The 21,157-nt window shown below is 43.9% G+C and overlaps 1 protein-coding gene and 1 long non-coding RNA gene across 2 annotated transcripts in view; both read left to right on the top strand.

The window, feature by feature from the left end:
* PPM1A (protein phosphatase, Mg2+/Mn2+ dependent 1A) overlaps positions 1 to 18,946 on the top strand; it is a 47,475-nt gene extending 28,529 nt beyond the window's left edge. Inside the window, exons 2-6 of the mRNA XM_048485843.1 lie at positions 119 to 972; positions 2,574 to 2,691; positions 9,117 to 9,225; positions 11,083 to 11,140; positions 15,974 to 18,946. Of these exons, the coding sequence (XP_048341800.1) occupies positions 139 to 972; positions 2,574 to 2,691; positions 9,117 to 9,225; positions 11,083 to 11,140; positions 15,974 to 16,003 (1,149 nt within the window). The 5' untranslated portion in view covers positions 119 to 138 and the 3' untranslated portion in view covers positions 16,004 to 18,946. The remainder of the gene's footprint in view (positions 1 to 118; positions 973 to 2,573; positions 2,692 to 9,116; positions 9,226 to 11,082; positions 11,141 to 15,973) is intronic.
* On the top strand, positions 5,493 to 7,230 carry LOC125426954. The gene is made up of 2 exons (XR_007243609.1): positions 5,493 to 5,768; positions 5,868 to 7,230. It is a non-coding gene; the product is annotated as an uncharacterized LOC125426954 (long non-coding RNA).
* Positions 18,947 to 21,157: the final 2,211 nt, after the last annotated feature.

Here is a 21,157-nt window from a genome sequence, read left to right as displayed (position 1 = left end):
TAATTTTTTTCCCCCATACCCCCAAATGCCCAGGTGGGTACCCCAGGTTGGGAACCACTGACCTAAAACGATGAACTGTTCCCTAGAAATACCTGAACAGACCTTTTTGTTTCCCTAGATCTGAACGGACAAGACATCATGGGGGCGTTTTTAGACAAGCCAAAGATGGAGAAGCACAATGCCCAAGGGCAGGGCAACGGACTACGCTACGGGCTGAGCAGCATGCAAGGTTGGCGAGTGGAGATGGAGGATGCACATACAGCTGTCATTGGCTTACCAAATGGACTGGACCGGTGGTCTTTTTTTGCTGTGTACGACGGGCATGCTGGATCCCAAGTTGCCAAATATTGCTGCGAGCATTTACTATACCACATCACCCACAATGATGATTTCCTAATGGGCGGCGGCCCGCCCTCAGTGCAAAACGTCAAGGCCGGGATCAGAGCGGGTTTTCTGCAGATCGATGATCAAATGAGGGTCATCTGCGAGAAGAAGCACGGTGTGGACAGAAGCGGCTCGACGGCGGTGGGGGTCCTGATCTCCCCCCAGCACACCTATTTTATCAACTGCGGAGACTCTAGAGGTTTGCTTTGTAGAAACAGGAAGGTTTATTTCTTTACAGAAGATCACAAGCCAAGTAACCCGCTGGAGAAGGAGCGCATACAGAATGCGGGCGGGTCAGTCATGATCCAGCGCGTGAACGGATCTCTTGCCGTGTCGAGGGCGCTCGGGGACTTCGACTACAAATGCGTCCACGGGAAGGGCCCGACAGAGCAGCTCGTCTCCCCTGAGCCCGAAGTTTATGAGATTGAGAGATCGGAAGATGAAGACCAGTTCATCATCCTGGCCTGTGACGGGATCTGGGATGTTATGGGAAACGAGGAGCTGTGTGAATTTGTGAGATCGAGACTGGAAGTCACAGATGACCTGGAGAGAGTTTGCAATGAGATAGTCGACACCTGCTTGTACAAGGTACCCAAATGATTCTGGGGAAATCGTAACGCTTGCATTTCGTTAGGGTCTCACAAGGGAATGCGATCAGATGTGTTGACCGTGCATGACTTAAAAGTTAAGAGTGTAAGATTTGCAGCATATGTATCATGTGTGTCAAAGATGTATAGAACAGGGGTGTCAAAGATGTGGCCCAGGGGCCAAATTTGGCCCCTTCAGAGGGCATATCAGAAGAAGAAGAAGAGTTTGGATTTATACCCCACCTTTCTCTTCTGTAAGGAGACTCACGGTGGCTTGCAAGCTCCTTTCCCTTCCTCTGTCCACAACAGACACCTTGTGAGGCAGGTGGGACTGAGAGAGTTCTGAGAGAACACTGACTAGCCCAAGGTCACCCAGCAAGAATGTAGGAGCGGGGAAACACATCTGGTTCACCAGATAAGCCTCTGCCACTCAGGTGGAGAAGTGGGGAATCAAACCCTGTTCTCCAGATTAGAATCCACCTGGTCTTAACCATTACACCACGCTGGCTCTTATGAGCGAGCTGAGTCAATTCCTCCCTCTCTCCCCTGATCTGGCCTGGTGAGCCAACCTGCCTCCTGTGCCAATCTGAGCTGGTGAGCCCCCTGAGCACTCAACGGCCGAGGCAGACGTCTCCCCCAAGATTCAGTCCATGAAATCACATTTATGTGCTATCAAAGAATTGGTGGCCCTGGAATATTATCTGTCATACGGTATCAAAATGTTTGCTGGTGGCTTTGGAAAAACACCCATGCTTATAAATTGAACCACATATGCTGGTATATCACTGTTATGTGGATATTATTTTTCCCAGAGGAATCTGGGCATTACATTGAATTTTAATTTTTAATATTTCTACCCTGTGCTACTGTTAAAATGTAATTGTTTGGAGATCCACGGTAGTTTGAAAGTTTTAAGAGGATGATGAATTGTGGGAGAGGAGGATAGTCCTGTGGCTATTTTCCCCACTTTTTTGTCGTCGTCCCCCAGCTGCCTCTTCCCCACTTTGGGGAAAAGATTCAGGTACCCATAGGATTTTTTTTTGAAGGGGCGGAATCTGAGTAGAAAAGTGGCTGAAAGCGAAAAGCAGCTACACAGTTGCTTCCCATCCTCTGCCCAAACTCACAGCCTTCTGAGGCTACTTATTAAAACCAATACAATTTTGGACTTTAATAATCTTGTAGTTGGGTAACAAATGGAACACATCTGGAAAGGGAACACATCTGGTTCTGTTTCCTGGTTTAAACCACCCGTTCCCACTGCCTCTTAGACCATTTATATTTTCATCAGAGAGATTCAACCCGGTTGACCCCCGCAAACAGTTTCTCTGAAGCCAGTGAGCTGCCTCCTTTTCTGAGCCACGCAGTTTGAATTTGGGTTTGCCAAGGCAGAAGCCACCCTAGCAAGTCTTGAAGTCGGTAGAGGTCAGTGGGAATCCCAGAAGTGTGCTGTAAGCAAATAGATTTTCCTCGTACGTAAGAGTGTTTTATACTTGCATGTGTGGATTAGAAATAATAAAAAAGGCGATGCACTTAAAACGTATAACGTGATGGAAAACAGGACTTCACCTGAACTCTTTTTCTTCTTTTATCCCTCCCCTCCAGGGTAGCCGAGACAACATGAGTGTGATACTGATCTGTTTTCCAAATGCACCAAAGGTATTACCAGAGGCAGTGAAGAAAGAGACAGAGCTGGACAAGTTCCTGGAAAGCAGAGTAGAAGGTGGCTCTTTTAAAAAAAAATAAGTCATTTCATTTCTAAACGACAGCCCAGCAGCCAAACACTAAATGTCTGTAGGCTTTTTTAAAAAAATAATTAAATCCTTAAGTGCCGTGGGACATTTTGCATACATCCCTTGGAAAGGCAGCTTTATTGTCTTTTGGGATGTGTGTAGTATGTCCTGTCCAATGAACAGGTCTGTCCACTGCCTGTTGCTGACGGTTGCCAGAGATGAAAGTTTGAAAGTAATGTTCCTGATGGAGCATTAACAGCAATAAATTCAGGACTGAAATGGTTTCTTGTTCCAGGTTCCTGAAACACGGGTTAGCCGGCATAATTATGCTTAAGGGGATGATGTGTCAACTTCTGTAATGGCTACATAATAGACATCCTGAGATCAATGTAGGCCATAGAAGAAGAAGAGTTTGGTTTTATATCCCCCCTTCCTCTCCTGTAAGGAGACTCAAAGGGACTTACAATCTACTTGCCCTTCCCCCCTCACAACAAACACCCTGTGAGGTGGGTGAGCTGAGAGAGCTCCGAAAAACTGTGACTAACCCAAGGTCACCCAGCTGGCGTGTGTGGGAGTGCACAGGCTAATCTGAATTCCCCAGATAAGCCTCCATGGCTCAGGCGGCAGAGCTGGGAATCAAACCCGGTTCCTCCAGATTAGAATGCACTTGCTCTTGACCACTACGCCACTGCTGCTCCATAGGAAATGTTAATGCTGATAAAATGCAGTTGCGAATGCGATTTGCAAATTCAGTTGAGAATGCGATTGCCAATGAGCTCCACTCAGACACATGCAAATGTGCCTCATCCTCCCCCCCCCCCATACCCCATCACACAGTCACTCCCTGTGCCATGGGGAGAAACACACCTCACCGTGACAGGCCTCTTAAAATGAGCAGGAGTTTGGATGTCTATCCCACCTTTCTCTCCTGTAAGGAGACTCAAGGAGGCTTACGAACTCCTTTCCCTCCCTCTCCCCACAACAGACACCTTGTGAGGTAGTTGGATCTGAGAGAATCCTGAGAGAACTGTGATTAGCCCAAGGTCACCCAGCAGGGACGAAGGAGTGCGGAAACACATCTGATTCCCCAGATGAGCCTTAGTCACTCAGGTGGAAGAGAGGGGAATCAAACCTCCAGATTACAATCCACCTGCTCTTAACCACTACACCATCCTGGCTCTATAGATGCCAGCTATAGATGCAGGCAAAACGTTAGGAACAAACGCTACCAGACCACAGCCTGGAAAACCGATAATTTTTGAACCGGTAGGTAAAAAGGTGTGTTAACTTTTACCGGTTGGTTGGAAATAGAATCCGGTTAAAACGTTAAGTTTGCAAGGTGTGCCGCAATCAGGAACACATAGTGCCTTGGAACATTAAAGACGGAAGGCTGGGGTGATGTCACCAGGAATGCATAGTTATTTCCTAAGCGGAGAAACCCATTCCTGCAAGTGTTACGTTTCATACCCATTAAAACGGATTAGAGTGGATGCACTGATAAAATGGTGTTGTGGATGGCATCAGTATTGTGCTCTGGCATGAATGAGTTGCTTCTGTCTCTACTGTAGCAGTGATTGAGCTACACATCCCACACACTTCGTGTATTAAGCTACACAAAAACACTTCTCCATCAAACGTGAGAGTGCCTGTCAGTATTTTGAAATTTACGCATTGGGGTGTGTGTGTGATAGCCTGTGGAATGGGGAATTTATTTTAGAGACAAACAAAACCATAGTGCTTTACACTCGAGGCAGTGCACTTAATGGTTACTAATATTATTTAAGCCACATTTCATGGAGATATGGCATGTGACATTCACAGGGGTCTGGTGCGGATGTAACGAGGTTCTTTTTCCTTGACCCTGGTTAAGAGGCGGCTGCTGTCTGCGTGTCATGTCTGCAAGCAATTCTGTGACCTGTTTGTTATGTTTTATCAAAGCCCGTTTATATTTCGTTTGTTGGTCCGCAGTTGCCAATTTTCCTTGCACTGAATTTTTAAAAATTGCACTCTGGAGGCGGGGGTTCAGAGGGTCCCCCACCGCCGCCACGGTTCTTCCTCTTGAAAAGTTTCTTCTGAAGGTCAGAGTATTCTCCTGCGGCAGCATTAGATACAGCGCAAGTAGCCGGAAGGGGGCAATTGGTGGCTTCTCCACGATTCTTGTTGGCGCGGGAGAAAACATGCATGGCGTGCATGAGCTGTTTTGGATTGCAGCCAAGATGGCCAAAAGCTAAGAAGCATTAAAAATGTAAGCCTGTTAATGAATCCTAAATCTGGGGTTCTTAATTTGTGCACATGGAATTGTCAAAACTATGAACAAGCCCCGCATCTGTGAGCCATTTAGATCCAAGTCCAGTCGCATCTTAGGGACCAGCAAGATGTTCACGGTGTCAGATTTCAAGGGTCACCGCCCCCTTTGTCAGACACCTTCGCTCAACCAAGCTTATACTCTGCAAATCTTGTCATTCTTCTTCTTATTAATTAGATTTAATATAATAGGCTGCCCCTCCCCTTTCAGACATAAGGTGCGGCTGGACAGAAATCGGAACTGTTGCACCACAGACCCACATGGCCATTCTCTGAAATGTATTGTCGAAGGCTTTCCCGGCCGGAATCACTTGGGTGCTGTGTGGTTTCCGGGCTGTATGGCCGTGTTCCAGCAGCATTCTCTCCTGACGTTTCGCCTGCATCTGTGGCTGGCATCTGTGGCTGGCATCCTCTGAAGATGCCAGCCACAGATGCAGGCGAAACGTCAGGAGAGAATGCTGCTGGAACACGGCCATACAGCCCGGAAACCACACAGCACCCAAACATTCTCTGAAAGCTGTTTGTGATCCAGCGGGTGACGTGATCATGCCTCATCTTCTTGAAACACTTCTTGTTCTGTTCTTCTCATGATCTCCCAAACTGTTTTTTTAAAGATTTACTTACTATAACCTTCAGTTTCAGGAATTTGATGCCAGAGCTGGGAGCATGCATGCTGTATGTACCCCCGTGTTTTTCTTTGAATGGCTTTTGTGCATAATTGCTCCTTTCTTCTTTTTTTTAGCTGAGAGAGGTTAGAACAGGGGTGTCCAACTCTGGCTCTTCAGATGTTCATGGACTACAATTCCCATCAGCCCCTGCTGGCATTGGGAATTGTAGTTCATGAACATCTGAAGCGCCAGAGTTGGACACCCCTGGGTAGAACAATTTAGGAGGTCTTTGGGGGCACTGCCGCCAAGGGTACCTTTGCACCTGATTTTGTGGCCTTCACTTCCATTTGAGGATGGATATCTTCTGGTTAATAGAGGATTTGTTTTTGTTTTTTTTACACCACCTGAAAGTGGCCGAGCAGGAAGAAAACTTGCAAGCAGTTTAACATTATGCTGCTAGAAATGAAATAATTGTGGTAATGTTTGAAGCATTTCAGAATGTATGAATCAAGGCAGTCCAGTCAGTACACACTATTAGGGCTTATCCTTCTGACCAGGTGATTTTTTTAAAAAGGGCTGCTGTTAGCACTACGGTTTATCTTACCGCTGTGAAGGAGCCGTGCTGCGGGCTGGTTTAGAAGAACATATGGCAATAACGAATTCTTTTGTTCTCCGTTCAGTCTCTTGTATTCACGTCAAACAAGTTCATTTGTAAATAAATGCGACAAATTATCTTTAAAGCTTTCCTACCCTGTTCCAGTATAAAATTGCATATGTTGAGAACTTTGTTCCAAAATGTCCCACTGACACCACAGGTAATGGGGTCTAGGCCAACTTTATAAAAACAAAAAAACTTCCAAACCTTTCACTGTTAGACTTTTAGACCTGAATTTGTTCTGCCAGTGTGCAAATTCCATTTTAGAGGGACTTGCACAAGTACATCGATTTAAAACTGGTCAGAAAGTCTGTGTTTTGAAATATGTTTTGTAGCAGACGATATTGAATACTATTTAAATGTCTGTATTTTGACAAATCCATTGAGTTTGGTAAATTTTAGCGTGGTACAGACGTGTCCTTCCGTATCTTCAACAAGAGACAATGTTTAGCTATAGATGTGTTCTCTCTCAAAAGAGGACAAGTAGATTTTTTGTTGTTTGGATGTAAAAACGTCTCCCGCTGTTGTGAAAATATAGAACCTGGTTTTCCCAACGTTTTAACTCCATGGCCTCCTATTAAAATAAGGTACACTGTCCGTGTGGCTGTCTTTTAATCTTTTTTGTGCTACAGTTCGAGTATACTCAGTTAATGAGAAGGAAGCTGAGATACGCATTGATGCAAAAAAAAAAAGATAATTGCAACATGAAGGCCAGCATGTTGGTTCCGTCCGTGCCATCATTATTCGTGTGAGCTGTGCATATATCTCAATTTGAGTACAAATGTATTAACTTAGTGGAGAATGTACTTTTTAAGTGTACTACAGCTTTAGGTTTTAGAACTGTTGTCATTCAGGTACATTCAGATCCCTTTATTTTTGTACAAAAGATAACACGGTGTCAGAGTGCTGTAGCGAATACTAGATGTTCACAACTGACAATAAAAGAACTTGGCAAACCAAAACTGACATCTTTTCTCTTTATTGAGCTTTCAGCATCAGAGGTCTTTTTGTCCCAAAATAGTAGGCGTTGAAAAACGAGTCTCTGGCCCGGTGCTTCGCTTTTAAAATACCTTCGGTCTCAAATGTCAAGCACTTGCTTCGAAATACTGTCCCCGGAGCCTAAGAACTATGACATTAATTCTGTCAGCCCAGAGGGACATCCCCCCCCCCCCCCACCCTTGAACAACTGTTTTTTGTTTCATATGGCCAATGTTTTGAAATGGAGTCAGAATTGACTGCTGGAAGGGGAAAAATGTCTGAACTTCCACTGGATTAGCATAAACCCAGCAATCTTAAAGAGCTCGTCTGATCCTGGGCCGCTATAACAGTCCTTGGTTAACTGGAAAAAAATAGTTCTAGAGTGAAATGAAATGTTGCCTATAAATTTGTTGGCAGCTGCTAAAACTTTCCCCCAACGTGTTTGCCGTCAGATGTATTAAGCATGGATTTAGCTACGAATTGGGCCAAAACGTGCCATAAGGAAAAGATGACGGGAGATGCTCCAAAAATTACTTTGCCAGCTGTGTTCTCTTTCCACGTGTTTTGCATACAGCCTGTAGGGAATAGATTATGAGAAGTTTATGACGTTTCTGTTGATTAAAATGGTTATACCCCGCTTTGCCCTCCAGGGCTTCCAGTCATATTGGGTAAATCTCCCTTTTTCGTTTTGTTTTGAATAAAAGGTTTAATTTACATCTTTTGGGGAAAGATGGAACTTGTGCCTTTTTTGTTGGCCTTTGCGCAAAATCGTTCTCGTGTACATCAAGGTCAGATATTCTCTCCGTTTAAAGTTACGCTTCTTCTGCGAAGAAAGCCAGAAGATTGGAAAGTAGGACAAGTTTTTAAACATTTCCAAGTTTGACTCCTTTAATGCCTTCAGTGAAAGGATCTCTGGTAGTAAAGTTGGAACAGGCTTCTTAACAGTGAAGACAAGACCATTGCTCAATTCATCTAAGGTAGATCCTTATCCCAGCAATTCTTGGTTGCTTCTATAAGATGCTTCAGCATCGTTGTCTTAAGATTTTTGGTAGCCATTGAGATGGTGAGATGAAGCACTTTGGGAAATTAGAAACCACTCATTTTGTAAAATCTTGGTGCTTGATTTCCTATGAATGTAACATTTTTTTTATTTGAGAGAAAAATGACTTGAAAATGATTTGGCTAAATGCATTTAGTGTTCAAATATTGTTTAAAATTGAATAATAGTATTGTAGCAGAAATCATATTCTTGGCTGTTGAATGGTTCATACAACGGAGCTTAAGTCGTTCTGTGATTTTTTTCCCCGTCTGCATTGTTCCCCCGTAAATACGCTGTGTAATGCATCTTTTGTTATTTCACCCACTTATATTTTTGTTCCTGTTGGTGTGCCTTTTGCTGTGTCAATCATATTTTAACACTGTAAATGGTAAAACTGAAAAACCAGCCTATTGGAGGATGTCGTTCTCACTGGCTAAAAATGGCAGCTGCATTTAACTGTGAAGTCTATTTATATTCAATTTGTTTTTCTCTCAGGCAGCACAAGCAGGCCAGATCTTAGCGCTCTTTCCGTACAAGCTCTCCTGCGGTACAATAAGAACATCAGACTTGATAATTACATAATGATTGAATAAAATTAAGGCTGTGCGCTTCCAAAGGAGTTCTTGCGCGAAAGGTCTGCCGAGGAACTGGTCTTATGCAAAGACGACCCTCAAAACCGTTCCCCCCCATGATTTAGAGTGTTAACTTTACTATAAGTCATTATTGTGAGAAGTCTTTGATACCAGAGTTTGCCTTTTATAAAACTGAGAATTGCAATCTTTTCAATGGCATTTCAACTGAATTTACTAAGAAAGCACTTCTGATTCCCAGAGATCATAAAGAAGCAGGGCGAAGGAGCACCGGATTTAGTCCACGTCATGCGTACGTTGCAAACGGAGAACATCCCGAACCTTCCACCAGGGGGTGAATTGGCGAGCAAGTGAGTTAACGCTAGTGTAAATGTGCTTTTGATTTTAAATATGTACATAAGACCACTGAGGGTTTTTTTAAGGGACGGGGAGGGGTTGGGAAGCTCACCAAAATATCTTGGAACAAAAAAAGGGGCTTACCAATGTTAAGGGAGCAGCAGTGGCATAGCGGTTAAGAGTAGGTGTACTCTAATCTTGAGGAACTGGGTTTGATTCCCCATTCTGCTGCCTGAGCTGTGGAGGCTTATCTGGGGAATTCACATTAGCCTGTACACTCCAACACATGCCAGCTGGGGGACCTTGGGCTAGTCACAGTTCTCTGAGCTCTCTCAGCCCCATCCACCTCACAGGGTGTTTGTTGTGAGGGGAGAATGGAAAGGAGTTTTGTAAGCCCCTTTGAGTCTCCTTCCAGGAGAGAAAGGGGACGGAATATAAATCCAGCTCTTCTTCTTCTTAAACTGAACCACCCATTTCCAATTTGGGATTATTTTTAAAAAAGGAAGTTGAAGCACGTGCAAACTTGTGGCAGACAAGGAGGTGGATTCTAAAAGTAAACCGGGTCATACTGTAGCCGAAGAAAGGTCACGGTATATTGCCTGCTACTTAGGAATGACCAGTGAAGTATTTAACTCCCCCACCTGCAGCAGATCGTCACAGATTTTTCCCCCTCTCATTTTTGAGAGGGAATTGCCAGGATAGGTTGGGTTTTACTATTCAAGAAGTGGAAATTTAAGCTCTCTGATTCTTTGACTCAAGACTCTCCCGATTCTACAAGTGTTCTGTAGTACTAGAATGATTCTTTTGGAAAAGACGTATCCCCCTGTTCTCTGGCTCCCTTAAGCCTCCTAATTTCTCACCGGCTGGGACTCGAAGGATTCTGGCAACAATGTGAAAAATGTAATAGCAGGCAAAAATACTCTTAACAGCCCCATCCAGAGCAGGCCGGCAAGCAGGGACAGCTCCGTTCCAGCACCACCCTCTCAAAAGTGATTTCCTGTGGTGCAGGAAGCCAAAAAAAGTTTTTAAAAAATTAAAAACCCAGAGAATCCCCCATAGGGGAGAATAGAAATCTGTCACAAAAGACATGGCGTATCTCCACCGGCGGCTGTGCTGGCACACGGGGGCTGGCTAGGCCAGGGGTCTGCAACCTGCGGCTTTCCAGATGTTCATGAACTACAATTCCTGTCAGCCCCTACTAGCATGGCCAATTGGCCATGGTGGCAGGGCCTGACGGGATTTGTAGTCCATGAACATCTGGAGAGCCACAGGTTGCAGACCTCTGGGCTAGGCAATGGAGGGCCACTAAGGTTGGCTCCACCCCCTGGATCACCCCAGGCCATGCCTGGGCCTTGGCAACAGCAGCAGCTTCCGGGTTGGGTGCCACACAGCACCCAGCCAGCGGGATAAGTAACCCCTTTAGCAAATCCCCCCCCCCCCCAAGATTGGGTTGCCTATGTGTTAGATCGCTGGGCTCGTAGAAGTGGGCCTTCTCCTGCCTTGCCCTTCCTACAGTAGTTCCCTGTGATCCTTGAAAAGGAATTTGCCAAGTGTCAGAAGATACTTTTGGATACAAAGCCACTTAGCACGAGGAAGGGGGAATTAGGGGGTACCCCTCCCCACAGAGGAAATTCTGCCAGCTGCAGTTCCCAGGACTGGGGGAGTGGGAGGGGAACAGCAGTAGGAGCTCTCCTGCAACCAACTTCTCCTTGCGTTCCCTGCCTGTAGGATCCAGCCCGTTAATAAATGGCATGGAACAATAGATTGTTTATTTCTGAAGTATCTCTGTTTTAAGGGTCATAAATCATGGGTGTCTTTTTGAGAAACATTGACCTTCTGTAAAACTTTTCCCCCCTCTTTGTTTGCTTTAGACGGGGTTTGATTGAAGCCGTTTATAACAGACTGGTCCCTTATAGAAACGATGAGACTGTGAGTATCCTTTCTATCCCCAGTTGGTACTTACTCCTTGTTTTGACTCTGATTCAGAGGCGGCAGTTGTTTTTCGGAACATAAAGTTTGCAACGGCTACAGTCGACTTGTCCTGAAAATGTGCGCAGGGCCTTCTGTAAAACTGACTCATTGCAAAAATGTCCCTTATTTTTGGATCAGCAAGAAAAAAAATTCGCCATGCGTGGCAAAACGTCTTCGGTTGTTGCATATATAATTTAGCCTCCCCAGTATCATAACGCAGAATGCCTGGGGAGAAGTCGAGTGTTGCCAGACTTGGCAGATGCGCCATTATTTTATGGCGGTTCCATTTTTTAAGAAAAATCTTGATACCTGCCTCCTCTGTGTTTGTTGCCTCACGTATTTTTTCACTGGATAAAATTTCCTGGTTTCACAAACTGCTCCGTCAGTTGTCAAGATGCGAGCCTGGCATGGTGCTATTTTTCATAGCTCGCCGATGACTACCTCATTTGGTTTCACTGTTTTATCTTTTTGTTAGCTTCTTATTTTCTTTTCTTGTATGTTTCTTTTTCTGCTTTTTCAAAAAGTGTCTTTTCTTTTTAAGGGAGGAGTCTGGGAATGCACTACTCTAATGCACAAGGATGGTGCCCAGTGAAAATCTCCCCTTCCCCATTTATTATTATATTGATACAAAAACAGTTACCGTACATACTAGGTATAAGCTCTAATTCAGGCCATATAAGTCGAGGCACCTAATTTTACCACAAAAAACTGGGAAAACTTATTGACTCACGTATAAGTTGAGGGTGGGAAATGCAGCAGCTGCTGGTAAATTTCAAAAATAAAAATAGATGCCAATAAAATTACATCAATTGAGGCATCAGTAGGTTAAATGCTTTTGAATATTTATTTCAAAGAAAAACAGTAAACTAGCTCTGTAAGTGGAAAAAAGGGTCAACAAGAACAATATGGTATCAACAATAACTTTAAAGAAAGGCTGGGCCACAAAAATCTTAGCTCAACCAGCAACCAAGGCTAAGAAACACCAAGGAGTTAAAATCCTTCAAACTGGATTCCCTCATCATCATCTGTATGTCCAAATGTAACCCAACCTTAGATTTTAAGAGGGATATTATCAGGAAATGGAAGAAAATTCATGCTATTAGGGTCTCAGAATTTAGCAAACAATGGGGGGATGGGGCATTCCCTTTGGGGGTCCACATAACTTGGATCCCCTGGACCCCAAACTTCACCAAACCTGGCTGAAAACAGGTCATAAAGAGACTCTCCTGATGAGACCAGCCAGGTTTCTAGAGAACGATGTTGAACTAAGAAGGGCCAAAGTGTGGACCCTCGCAAATGGCAGCCCCATTCTACTAATAAAGCTCCCCATTGAAACAGTGGGAATGGGTCACCTTCGCTTTGGGGGGGTCCATAACTTTGGACTCTGAACCAAACTTCTACCAAACTTCTGGCTGCAGTATCATCAGGAGAGTCTTGGTGCCGCTAGCATAAAAACTGCTCTGCCACCGGCAAAGTAAAAACTCAAAAAATTTTTTAATGACCCGCGTATAAGTCGAGGGGAGCTTTTTCAGCATTAAAAATGTGCTGAAAAATTCGTCTTATACATGAGTATATACGGTATACACAGCAAACAAGATCAATATGCTGGATTTTGTATTACATCACATCAGCCGGACACTTCCCAAGCATCTAGGACTGTGTGATGTATCGACCTATCACGCGTGCAGAGCCCGAAAGTAGGGTGGCCTTTTGCAGCTGGGACAATAATGGTGATTTCCGGTCAAGCGCCCGGGACATTGTTTTTAAGTGCCGTCAAAGGTCTTTAGGGACTGCACCCAGTGTGCTGATCACCACTGGGACCACCTTTACTGGTTTGTGCCAGAGTCTTTGTAGTTCAATCCTTAAATCCTCGTATCGTGTAAGTTTTTCCAGTTGCTTCTCATCAATTCTGCTGTCACCAGGAATTGCAACATCGACTATCCACGCTCTTTCCCCCCACACTATTATTATTATTATTATTATTATTATTATTATTATTATTATTATTATTATTATTATTATTATTATTATTATTATTATTATTATTATTATTATTATTATTATTATTATTAAACTTTTATACTGCCCACCCCCAAAGGGCACTGGGCGGTTTACAACATAAACAACATAACAAAACTTAACAAATAGAGCACCCTCATAAATCTAAATACAATATAACTATATACAATATAACTATATACAATATAACTAGGGCTCTAAACATTAAATAATTAAAACCATTTAAAACACAGCGCACAAAATATAGCATCCAGATGATCTAAAAAGCCCCTCTCGAGAGGGAGACAGGGAGGCCCATAGATGTAATAAGGGCTGCAGAAGTTAAAAGAGGGAGAGAGGGGGGCCCCATCAGCGGCCAGCTTCTCCAAGGGCCCGGTGGAACAGCTGAGTCTTACAGGCCCTGTGGAACTTGCCAAGATCCCGCAGGGGCCGGACCGTTATTCAAAATCTGCTCTTCTTCTGCTTGACTTTTACATGTCTGGTCAGACGTATTAATTCCAAACAACTTCCAAATCTTGCATGCTTTCTATACAAAATATCTGTGTACCTTTTTTGGATAAGTCTGAAGTGGCAATTGCTTTCTGTTATAGGAGAATCTAGAATATAGCTCTGACTGCATCATGTGGATAGAATGAATGCATTGTAGAGATACAAGCTAGCAGTCATGAGGAAAGGCATCTTGTGTGAGATAAACTGTGCGAATTTCGGCCACGTGGGTCGCAGGCAAACACACACATTCCTGCAATTATGCATAAAGGCACTGTTTGAAAAAATGAATGAATTCCAGCCTTTCCTCTGGGTTGCTTTGCTCTCAAAACACCAGCCAGTCGGGGAAATCATGTATTCAAAGTGTATTGTTAATGGCTTTCGTAGCCGGAATCGACTGTCTGTTGTGGGGTTTCTGTTCTGTGTGTCCGTGGTCTGGTAGTTTTGTCTGCTACCGTTTCGCCCGCATCTGTGGCTGGCCACAGAGAGGAAATGTATCTCACTGTGACATGCCTCTGGAGATGCCAGCCCTGGATGTGGGTGAAACATTTGCGGGTAAAACTACAAGACCACAGCCACACATCTGGAAAACCCGTATGTGTTCAAAAGTCTGAATAAGGGAGACAGTACTAATAACCAAATAGCCGGTGTGTCACATAGTGGTAAATTTCTGTAGGTTTGGGGCATTTGTAGGATTTGTGTGATACTTGCTTGGTTAATTCAGACTTCAGCTCAGCAGAGCTGGCATATGGCCCAGCATTGCCTTATTGAGCATCTAAATTTTGCACTCCCCATTTTGTTCTATGCCAGTGATGGCGAACCTATGGCACGGGTGCCAGAGGTGGCACTCGGAGCCCTCTCTGTGGGCACGCACACACAGAGTTCTTCATGCGGGGGGCAGAAAATCACCCCCCCCCACACACACACACACATACATCTAGGCTGGCCTGGGCCACTGAGCACGACATGCGCGCACTGTGGTGACCAGGGAGGACTCGGCTGGTGGGCCTGGTGCCTGTGCTCCGGGTGACTGCTGCCTTACTTGGCCAAAGAGGGAGGGCGCAGAGGAGGCAGAGATGCTAGAGAGGCACAGAGCGGTGCACACAGGACTTGCTGGAGGTTAGAACAGGCTGGCCCCTGCTCGAGCGGGTGGGGCGGAGGAAGAGGGAGCCAACCAGTTTTTTCTAAACTAAAACCTCAGCATTCAGGTTAAATTGCCAGGTTGGCACTTTGCGATAAATAAGTGGGGTTTGGGTTGCAATTTGGGCACTCCGTCTTAAAAAGGTTCGCCATCACTGTTCTATGCCATCTTTTTGAACTGTAATGAAATGTAAATTTTAACAAATTGTATTATTGGTTGTGGTGGGTTTTCTGGGCTGTGTGGCCATGGTCTGGTGGATCTTGTTCCTAACGTTTCGCCTGCATCTGTGGCTGGCGTCTTCGGAGAGATTAATATCACAGAGGAAGTTCATATTTACTGTAGTCTGGACTTCGATCTTTGATAACAGGCTTTCCCTCTGTGATACACCTCTGAAGATGCCGAGCCACACTTACAGGCTTAAACGTCAGGGAACCAGATCGCCAGACTACAGCTTCACAGCCATTGTTTCCAGAAAACCCAATTTCACAACCAGTTGAATCTGGCCGAGAAAGCCTCCGACAATAAATTGTTATTATGGTGTTCTAAATGTTTTATATTATGTATTGTACAGAGCCTGTTTTTTATTGTAAGTCGTCCCGAGTCCTTTTTGGAGAGTCAGTAGGATATAGAAGGAAGGAAATAAATAAAATTTACCTTTGAAGAGAATGGCAGTTTGGGGAGAGAATCTCTCCTGTTGGCTTAAATATTATTTAACATTAACTTCTCATTAGCGAAGTAAAGCTAGTATCTAAACTTTATAGCGCATCCCTCTGACGTCACTGCGGTACTTTGAAGCGTGCCTAAGCCTTACGCTGCAAAAAAACCCGGCGCGGCACATGTATGAGTAACTTGAAGGTTAAATCATTAGCCGAACTAACTCTGACATCGCAAACAGCTTGCTTTGAAGTTAATCATTCAAAGGCAAAGTCCAAACTCTAAAAACAGCTTTCAATAACCGCTCTTTTGTCAAATGCTCAAAAACGTTATTCTTAGAGGAAAGCTCTTCGGGAAAATAAAAGAGAACCGAATCCCTAATACTATCCACACTTCTACCCTTTCCAGTCTGGATTATCCAGAAACTGCTGTCATTTTGGGCGCTCCAGACTTTAAAGGGTCCCTTTTCTTTCTGTCTCTCTCTTTTTAAGGACTCTGCGTCAACGGATGAAATGTGGTAAGACTGCCATCTAAGCTGTGTGGAGTTTACATCCATCCTCCCTATGGAAAAGAAAATGCACCCAGCTCACAGCGATCCTTCTTAACGTTCATCCTCCACCTTACCGAATGAGGGGGGAAAATGTGTCGGGGGTGGGGAAGCGGCGACACAGGAAGAGGCGGCAATCCCACCACCCACCCAGCCCAAGAACTGATGATCTTATTTTGCGAAGCAGATCTTCTGTACAAGTGACATTGAAAACCCATAATGTTGTAAATTGGACTCCGAAAACGATTTTATGTTGTATGATTTTTTTTTTTTTGGTTTTGTAAAGTGCAATTGTGGTTGTACAAAATGCTTATTTAATAATGAACGGCTTTACGTCACTCGAGGTTAGATGAGATGCTCGGTTTATCGTTTCAGGGCAAGAGACGCCCAGCAGCCCCCCCGCCCCGCACCCCCGCCCTTTCCATTCATATTTGTGGTTCCGGATTGCTGGGAGCAGCAACCTAGCAGGCTTGGAACGCTCAGAAGGTGCACAGAAAGATTTTTTAAAAGGGTATTTTACACAAAGCGGAACGTCACTGTTGACTTCGGTGTGGAAAATAACTGGAATTCAGTCTGTTCTCCGTCAGACCCTTAATTGCCTTGTTCTTGAATTCCTCTGGGAAGCCTAGAGCTCCCACTGAAACGTGTGGGAGATTTAGCGGAAACCAGGACAGGGTTAGCGAACATTGAGGCATTGCCATTATAGCCGCAAATCGGGGTTAGGCTACAGACTGTGGCGTGGGGAAGATTTAAAATGCCTGGATAATTTGCCCTCTTTTCTTTTCAGAACAGATCATTTTGGTCGTATCCTGTCGCTCTGCTAACAGCAGCGCTTTCCTCTGAGGCAGAAGTTGCCTCACAGGCTAGCCCTGCTGTGGATGGCAGACAGGCAGGACGGTCCCCGTTTACCTTCAGTTAATTCTCAGCTGCATGAAAGGCAGCATCTTCTGTATTCAGTGGGTCCCTGCACCGTTTTTATTCTCCTAATCGGCTGGGTCAGCTGCTGTTCCAAGTGAAATATTCTGATTTCCATTTTATCAATAAAGCTCGATTTAACAAACAAGACATTTAACAATATATGTGTAATTCCTTTTTGTTTTCCCCCTTCAGAAATGCTTGTAAATGAGATATCATATGTGGATAATTATTTTTTATTAAATTGTTGCCCATTTATGAAATGGGGAGAACGCTTGACTGTTGCCCAAGGCACAGATGGATTCTATCTCTTTCTCTCTTTCTCTTCCTCTCCTCCATTAGTGGGTAGCCTAGCTTGAAAAAAAATGGAAATAATCTATTTACATGAATTTATGTTGTGGTTTTTATTTTGAGAGAATCTCCTGAGTTCACGTTAATGCAAATTTCATTTGTCAGAGCCTGACAATCTTGCCTTTTATGGTATGTTTTATATGACCCCCGTTGACTTAGAACAAAACAAAAGCAAACAGACAGCACACACCCTCCTCGCGGTTTCACAATACGTGTCATTAGAAACGCAGCCTGTTCAGAACGTTTAACTGTTTTGGATTTTAAATTGACATTTTTAAAAAACTCGGTGAAAGTAATACAACTAATTTGACTTTTCCTCTACAGAGCATATACAAAAGTGAATTTTCAGATGAGTTGGGTGATTGCCGAATTACTATTTCATGCACCTTGTATTTTGTCTTTTTATTAAGTTGAAGATACTGTATGATTAATATGTAGCTTTCTCTACTTTCAGTCAGCAGATACCCCTCCCCACAAAAAAAGGAAAATCAACAAAATATAAATAAGTTGTAGCAATGTAGCTAGAAACATTTTTTAAAAAGGTGTAAAATGTACCTTTTTATAGGAAGCAATGTAAAATGTGTTTTTTCTATATTTGTCTTTCCCTCCTAACTTTGAAATATACATTTGTGTGTATATATAGCCTTAAAACTGGTTGCCGAGTTAGGGATTGCTGAAACAGTGAAACGGTAACTTAAGGAACTTTCTCAATTAAGGGTAGCGTAATACCAGCAAACATTATTTTATCCCTCTTGCATGGGTCAGGTGCTTGGCCTTTAACATCACTGTATTCAATTTGTAATCCTCGTTGAGAGCGTCAGTGGGAAAGCACTGTTTGTATTCATAAAGTTCTAGCAATTGGGGGTTAAAACCACCAAACCCTCACTGGATCTGCAAATAAATGCTTAAAATGAACAAGTCCACCAAGTTCAAACTAGAAAGGTATCAGCTGAATCCTCGTGAGCACCTAATTATTTGAAATGCTACATGGGAAATGAGACAAGAAAGCAGATCTGGCTTTAGCACTGGAGAGAAAACTCTTCCTTTTTTTCTATGTAAAAGTAGTGGTAGGTCTAAAAAGCGCAAAACCGGGTGGAAACGATGGTTTGAAATTAAAAAAAAAAATGCAAGCGGAAAGCCATATATTAAACAATAACGATTTTAAGTGTCATAATGACATAGCACGTGTTTTAAACTTGCTACACGTGCACCCTTTCAAATATATATATATATATTTTGTCGTTACTACTAGTGCAGTCAAAGGGTTGTGGGCTACAAAGAAGCGCAGCGTTTGCGGATTCCCTTTCCTTACGTTTGGCACTTTAAAGTGGTCGAAGCACTGTGTCAGTTATGCCTGCTTAATACACCGCTCCTTTATGTATACCAAAATGAGATTAAATCCATGTATTCAGCGCATCACATATTCCGGCAAGGGGACTCACTCTTGTTCATAAAGTCTGCAAAAAAAAGGGGGGGGGGAGCACTTTTCGTTTTTTGTGACTTTTTAAAAAATGCTAAAAATGTTGGAACACCTCAGGGGTAAATGCAGCAAAAACTTTGGAGAATTGTGATATTTATTTCCCTAACTGGAGGGGCAGGTGCGGTTTCCTGTGTGCTGATGAAATAAAGTCAAATGATGGTCCCACGTTTACTTGGAGGGTGTTACTATTTTGTACCTCTGCGCTCTCTCTCTCTCTTTTTTTTTTACTTATATGCATGCGGCTTTGTATATCTTCTTCTTTTGACAGCATTAAATTTCTCTGAGTACTACAGCATTGATGCATTCTGAAAATATGCAGTGTTTGGGATTACCCTGGGTTGTTCGTTACTGTTATTAACTATTAAGGTTTTTACCCTGCCTTTCTGCCCTCATAGAGTCACCAAAGAAGCCGATAAGTTAACAGACAAATTATCATCTGAAAAAAAAAAAAAACCACTGGAACCAACACAAATACTGTTATCCCTTCCAGAGGAGCAGCGGTGGCGTAGTGGTTAAGATCAGGTGTACTCTAATCTGGAGGAACTGGGTTTGATTCCCCGCTCTGCCGCCTGAGCTGTGGAGGCTTATCTGGGGAAGTTAGATGAGCCTGTGCACTCCCACACACGCCAGCTGGGTGACTTTGGGCTAGTCACAGTTCTTTGGAGCTCTCTCAGCCCCACCCACCTCGCAGGGTGTTTGTTGTGAGGGGGAAAGGGCAAGGAGATTGTCAGCCCCTTTGAGTCTCCTACAGGAGAGAAAGGGGGGATATAAATCCAAACTACTCCTCCTCCTCCTCCTCCCCCTCCTCCTCCTCCTCCTCCTCCTCCTTCTTCTCAACCTGGCTTCCCGGATTTAAGTCATTCACTCTGACTTCCCGGCTTTAAGTCATTCACACAGGCCTTCTGTGCCTGGAAGCTGGAGATGGTTTCCCCGATCATACTGCTTCCTAGGCCTATCACAGGAAGCAAGCGCAGGATCCATAGCAAGTGTTGGCTTTTGCAACACGAGACCATTCTATTTTGCTGTCGTGCATTTTCTGGGCTGTGTGGCCGATAAGTTAACAGACAAATGGAACCAACACAAATACTGTTATCCCTTCCAGAGGAGCAGCGGTGGCGTAGTGGTTAAGATCAGGTGTACTCTAATCTGGAGGAACCGGGTTTGATTCCCCGCTCTGCCGCCTGAGCAGTGGAGGCTTATCTGGGGAGTTCAGATGAGCCTGTGCACTCCCACACACGCCAGCTGGGTGACCTTGGGCTAGTCACAGTTCATAGGAGTTCTCTCAGCCGCACCCACCTCACAGGGTGTTTGTTGTGAGGGGGGGGGGAAGGGAAAAGAGATTGTGAGCCTCTTTGAGTCTCCTTACAGGAGAGAAAAGGGGGATATAAATCCAACTCTTCTTCTTCACATCATGATTTTCCCCATCACAGTTTTGATATATTGTGGGTCGGCATAATAAATTTCATGGCAATTTGGGTGGAGTTTTGCGGAAACTGCAAATGACCTGCAAAGGCCAGCAGACCACACAGAAGAAGTTTAGAAACTCAGAAATGCATAAAATATCTGTATCGTATTATATAACATCAACCCATTTGATCTTTTTAAAAATACCATTAATAGACACAGTTTCTTATTTAAAGTTAAAAGAAAAGGAAAAAAAAAACCCAGACTTATTCTCGTGGCATGAAGAGAGGACCAACATTTTTTATGCGGATTTCCAGATTGCGCCACTCCCCTAACGCCAGCGGTGTGGAAGGGATAACTGTTCCATCCTTAAAATAAGTTAAAATTGAAGCTTAAAATAACTACAGAAGACACAAACAAGAGTTAAAGCCTTGAGCAAGAAAGGTTAGGGAAGGTCACGTGAGATAAAGGAGTCTTCCTGCTTTGGCAGAAGATAGCAGCAGAAGAGCTCAGATAAATCTCCCTAAGTAGAAAGTTTTGTTGCCACTACTGAGTAACTTATCTCTTGAGTTACTAGCTACGCAGTCTCAGAGCGTGAGGGAGCCCGGAGCAAGCCCTGTGTAGTAGATTACTGTGGACGTAGAGTAGGCTCATGAAGGACTAGGTGGCCATTCAGGTGAATCTCTTAACGATTTATGCTCCCTTTGTTTTACTCTTCACAGTAGGCAGTGTGGTTATATTTAGTTTCTGGGTTCAATCCAAAGCCTGAGTAGATTTCTGCGTAATCCTGCGTTCCTCACACACTTCCCTCTGCGTCTTGACCTACAGAATAGCATCAGTTGCAGGGAGTGGGTGGCAGCGCAAAATGTGAGCAGAAATCCTTTCATTTTTGCAATGGTTTGGAGCCAATCCTCCATGTATAGGAGCTGGCTACACGTTTCATTTGCAAAATGTAGGTGAATCTTTCTGGAGCATGTA

This window comes from Sphaerodactylus townsendi, linkage group LG02 (genome assembly GCF_021028975.2).
Source record: "Sphaerodactylus townsendi isolate TG3544 linkage group LG02, MPM_Stown_v2.3, whole genome shotgun sequence".
NCBI lineage: Eukaryota > Metazoa > Chordata > Lepidosauria > Squamata > Sphaerodactylidae > Sphaerodactylus > Sphaerodactylus townsendi.
Note: the sequence above shows the minus strand (reverse complement) of the source record. Positions and strands in the feature narration are given on the sequence as shown.